The sequence below is a fragment of the Carlito syrichta genome, unplaced genomic scaffold (genome assembly GCF_000164805.1).
Source record: "Carlito syrichta isolate Samal-C Ts95f unplaced genomic scaffold, Tarsius_syrichta-2.0.1 Scaffold99379, whole genome shotgun sequence".
Taxonomy (NCBI): Eukaryota; Metazoa; Chordata; class Mammalia; order Primates; family Tarsiidae; genus Carlito; species Carlito syrichta.
This window is the reverse complement of record NW_007043475.1, coordinates 18,810-23,967: the sequence shown is the minus strand read 5'-3', so window position 1 is coordinate 23,967 and position 5,158 is coordinate 18,810. Positions and strand designations below refer to the sequence as shown.

The 5,158-nt window shown below is 59.4% G+C and overlaps 1 protein-coding gene across 1 annotated transcript in view; it reads left to right on the top strand.

Annotated features, from left to right (window-relative positions):
- Positions 1-10: 10 nt before the first annotated feature.
- The window catches only part of SETD1B (SET domain containing 1B), a gene marked incomplete at its 3' end in the record, with an annotated part of 23,544 nt that continues 18,396 nt past the window's right edge, over positions 11-5,158 (top strand). Inside the window, exons 1-4 of the mRNA XM_008063784.2 lie at positions 11-118; positions 756-1,026; positions 3,130-3,260; positions 4,470-5,155. Of these exons, the coding sequence (XP_008061975.1) occupies positions 20-118; positions 756-1,026; positions 3,130-3,260; positions 4,470-5,155 (1,187 nt within the window). The remainder of the gene's footprint in view (positions 119-755; positions 1,027-3,129; positions 3,261-4,469; positions 5,156-5,158) is intronic.

Genomic DNA, 5,158 nt, shown 5'->3' with positions numbered 1-5,158 from the left:
GCCCCATCTCTCCCCGCAGATGTCCAGCAACCGCCCGGTGGAAATCGTCGAGGATCCCCGGGTCGTCGGGATCTGGACCAAAAACAAGGAGCTGGAGCTGTCGGTGCCCAAATTCAAAGTAGGACCCCTCCTCCTTGCCCGCGGCCCTGCCCCCTCCCCGAGTTCGAAAATAACGCCAGACCTGACCGAGCCCAGCCGGATTCCGAGTTCCCGCCGACCGGGCCGGGAAAGTTTTGGCGGGGAAGGGGAGGCCGCCGGGAGGGGTGCACCCTCTCGGCTGCTGTAAACAAAGTAACACTCGGCGAAACTGTAATCAAGGCGCTGATACAGTGTCCGCCCGCCCGGCTGCGAGCTCCGGGTCCCCACTTGGCTCCGGCCGGCCCAGGAGCCTGGCCCCGGGACCCTCCCCCCTTCCCAGCCCCGTGGCTCTAGGGGGACAACTTCCTAAGCCCACGGGATCGCCCCTGACCCGGCAGCGTGAGGAGAAGGCCAGAATGGGGGGGGGCGAGGAAAGAGAAACTGTTTCTTTTTCCCCTTTCCTTCCGAACCCAGAGGACTTCCACGTTCCAAACGATTTTATCCTCCGCTTCCCGGGCCCGCCCGCGTGCATTCCCCCCCCCAAAAAAAATTTTTTCCCCAAATGTTTACCCTTTACTATTTTCAACGGGCGGCCAGCGGGCGGGCCAGCGACCTGTGTTGTGTTCTCCCTTCGGTTGCAATGTCCTCCAAACTCCCTTCCCCCTCGGCCCCGCCAGATCGATGAGTTCTACGTGGGCCCGGTGCCTCCTAAGCAGGTGACATTTGCCAAGCTGAATGATAACATCCGCGAAAACTTCCTGAGGGACATGTGCAAGAAGTATGGGGAGGTGGAGGAGGTGGAGATTCTGTACAACCCCAAGACCAAGAAGCACCTGGGCATCGCCAAGGTGGTCTTTGCCACCGTCCGGGGAGCCAAGGAGGCCGTGCAGCATTTGCACAGCACTTCGGTCATGGGCAACATCATCCACGTGGAGCTGGACACCAAAGGTGAGCCCGCCCGGCCACGGGGAGGAGCCACCAGGAGCCCTGTCAGCTGACCCTGTCCCCTCCCAGTACCCCTTCCCGCCATGCTGGGACCCCCCTATCCACTTTTTCTTGGAATCCCCCCAACAACCTTATTTGTGTGCCCCCTCCTGAGGGTAGAGTCACGTGGAGTTAAATGTGTTGTCTGTTGCTAGGAGACAGGCTGTAATTTACCAAATGCGCCCGTCCTCGGCCACGGTGCCCCCAGGGACCACCCGGAGGCTTCCCCACCGCTGACACCCCCCTCGGGCCCCTCTCTGAGCCCTGGTGGCCTGGGTTTAGACAGTCCCCAGTGGGGCCGCCTGTGTGAGGGGAGGAGGTAGAGTTTGTTTACTTGTGGGGGGCTGAGGGAGAGCCACTAAGGATGCCTTCAAATACGTGAAGAGAAGGTTCCTCGACTAAAAACATTGCTCTCAGGATCCCGGGTGTCTCCCCCACCCCTTCTGCCCCTTCCCTCTGGAAGTGGGAGCCAGTCTTGGGCCTGGAGTGACGTTTCATTGATAATGTTCCCGACAGAGCTGGGCAGAGCGGGGCGGGCTGCTCTGGGTGCTTGAGGGTTGACACTGTGTCTTCCCTCCTTTCTCTTAAAGAGACCGCAGCACCTCCCCTGCACCGGAATCTCGCTGGGTGCTCTCTCAGAGGGAGCTGGCTGCCCGAGAGCCTGGCTGGGAAGGCCACACCTCCTACGCTCTGGATCTGAGGGCAGCCCTCCAGGATCCTGGCTGAAGGGGCTTGCAGGGCGCTAGGGTGTCCCCCAAAGTTTGCCTGTTGTCTCTCCAGGGAAATTCCCAACAGTGCAAAAGCAGGACAAGCCAGCCCTGTGGGTAGAAACTTTCGGGTCCCTAGCCCTCTGGTCCCCTGGGAAACCCTGCCTGGGAGGGTTTCAAGTGCAGCTCCCTGGGGTTTTGTGAGCATGGGGTTTAGGGGCCACCAGGGCGCATCAAACCCAAGACAGAACAACCTAGAGCTTTCTTATATGCTTTTAATGATTAAGATGTGCTGACTGGACTTCTCGGACCACGCTAGATGTTGTGAAGGAAGGTTCTGGTCCCCGGTGGGCACGGCTATCCCACAAACACTTGCTGAGCCTGGGCCTGATTCTGTGGCTCCTCAGAACGTGGCCCTCAGGTTCTGTCCAGGCTACAGTTGCCCCCCACAGTGGGAAGAGTTAGGACCCTTTAAAATGTTTGCCCCCCTGGGTGGCAGCCGTCTGAATTCTCCCTGAAAACCGAATGACGAGCCCCCTCCCGCAACACATGCCCACATCTTAAGGAGCAGTCAGGTCTCACCAAAATTTCATTTCTGCGAAAAGAAAAAGAGACAAAACCCAAAAAGCCCTCAGAGACTGCCAGCTAAGTTTGTATTTCAAGAAAAAGACCAGCACAGTGTAAAGTGTAGCTCCAGGAATGTGTCTTCTTTGCATATGTAAGCTTCTGCCTCTGAGGCTCTATAAATATCGATAACCACCCCAGGGCCATAAAGGCCTCCCTGCTGAGGGTGGAGGGTTCCGGGACTGGGCTCAATGGTTGGGCCCCGGGCAGTCCCTGCCCGACTTGGGCCCTCAGCCTGGTCTGAGGTGTGTGGAGCTCATAGCGCTGTGCTCCTAGTGTGTGTGCTGCAAACTCTGCTGGGCACCAGCCCCAGATATGTAACAAACTGTCACCCCTATGTCCCCGTGTTCCCCTCCCCCTGCTACGAGCCCCTGGCTGTTGAGTGAAAAGATGAAGAGTGGAAGAGACCTGCCTCTTTCTGGGGCACCAGGCCCAGGTCACAGGCAGGGGCTTTGTGTTGGGGGTGGCAGTCCCGGGCTTGGGTCTGGGGAAGTCCCAACCCAGGAGGCCTTACGTTCTGAATCTCGGGATCAGAAACACCATAGTTTTGCAGCTTTGTTGGACAGATGGGGATCTTGAGTGAGGTGTGGCGGTGGGGGGCTTGGTCGGGGTCCCAGGGCCTCCTCGGGTCTCAGACCCAAGGGCCCAGCAAGATGCCAGGCAGGCTGGAATGCCTGTGGTGGCTTCCCCTCCTGCTGGCTGCTGAGTCTCTTCCCCTGCCCGCTCCTCCGTGCAGGGGAAACCCGCATGCGGTTCTACGAGCTGTTGGTCACGGGCCGGTACACCCCCCAGACCCTGCCGGTGGGCGAGCTGGATGCCGTCTCTCCAATCGTGAATGAGACCCTGCAGGTGGGTTTATCACCATCAGCTGCCCGCAGCTCCCTGATGGGGCCCCACCTCTGGAAAGCACCCCCCACCACCACCACCTCGCCACCTCCAGCTTTGGAGTCAAGGTCTAGGAGGGGTGAGGTCTGGCAGCGCCCGCCACAGGTTTGGAACAGGGCCTAAAAAGCCTGGTTTTCCTCGCACTCCTTCAGGCTGGCTCCCCTGGGGCTGGTCCTGTTCCCTGGGTGTCCAGTACTCACAGAGCCCCTCCCTCCAGCCCTCCCCTGCTCAGGCTGGGATTCCCACAGACCCAGGGCCTGCCTGGCCGGCTTTTCCATGCTGATGCCAAAACATTACTGTGTCCTGGTCCCCCTTCCAGAGCAAGACTGACTCCTCCCCAATCACTGCCTCTCTGGTCACACACCTAGCCGTGGGAAGTCTCAACCCAACTCTTCCCCCCCCAATGTCCACCTGGCGACCCTCAGGAATGAAGTCTTGGTTTACTTGCTGGTCAGCTGGGTTGTTCATAAGGGACTTGGCCCTTGTCACACTGTTAATCCTAAAACATTGGGATGCTGGCCTTGGCCACCCTACCTCTCTCAAGATTTTTAGTTCTTGGTCATACCCCTCCCTGGAAGGTCTGTGATTTTTTTTTTTTTTTTTTTGAGTTAAGAGTCTCATTCTGTTGTCCAGGCTGAAGTGCAATGGCATGCTCACGGCCACTGCAGCCTCGACCTGCGGGGCTCAGGTGATCCTTCCACCTCAACCTTTCAAGTAGCTGGAACTATAGGCATGCACCACCACAACACACCTGGCTAATTTTTTGATTTATTGTAGAGATGCGGTCTCACCAAGTTCCCTGGACTGATCTCGAACCCTTGGGCTCAGACAATCCTCTCGCCTCGGCCTCCCAAAGTGCTGGGATTATAGGTCTGTGATTTCTGACAGCCTGAGGCAAGAAGGAAATCCTGGCTAAATCAAGATGTCAGGGTCTTCTCTTTTCTCTGCCTCTGAGATGAAGAAAAACCCTCCAGGTTCCCTGAGCATAACTGGCTAACTTTAAGATGAGAGAAGAGTTAGGACTGTCCTGACACTTGTCAGACTCCCCTGCTTCCATTTCTCATGCTTCATTTCTAAGAGCAGTTTGGCTCTGAGCTCCCCAGCAGCCAGAGTGAGAAGGGAAAACTGCCCCGTTCTATTGCATTTTTCCCCAGTGGTCTCACGTCTCTCTTCCCTCCCCTCCATCTGCAGCGCCTCAAGGATGGTGGCCTGTCTGCAGGCTGTGGCTCCGGCTCCTCTTCTGTCACCCCCAATAGTGGTGGAACACCCTTCTCCCAGGACACTGCTTACTCTAGCTGCCGCCTGGACACGCCCAACTCCTACGGACAAGGCACCCCGCTCACGCCGCGCCTGGGCACCCCCTTCTCGCAGGACTCCAGCTACTCCAGCCGCCAGCCCACACCCTCCTACCTCTTCAGCCAGGACCCCACCGCCACCTTCAAGGCCCGGCGCCATGAGAGCAAGTTCACGGATGCCTACAACCGCCGGCACGAGCATCACTACGTCCACAATTCTCCCGCAGTCACCGCGGTGGCCGGGGCCCCGGCCACCTTCCGGGGCTCCTCGGACCTTCCCTTTGGGGCAGTTGGCAGCGGTGGGGGCAGCAGCGGCGCCCCCTTCAAGGCCCAGCCACAGGATTCGGCCACGTTCGCCCACACTCCACCGCCCGCCCAAGCCACCCCTGCTGCTGGATTCAAGTCGGCTTTCTCTCCGTACCAGACCCCTGCGCCTCCCTTCCCCCCGCCTCCCGAGGAGCCCACCGCCACCGCCACCTTTGGGGGCCGTGACAGCGGGGAGTTCCGGAGGGCCCCGGCCCCCCCACCCCTGCCGCCCGCCGAGCCCCTGGCCAAGGAGAAGCCGGGCACGCCGCCCGGCCCGCC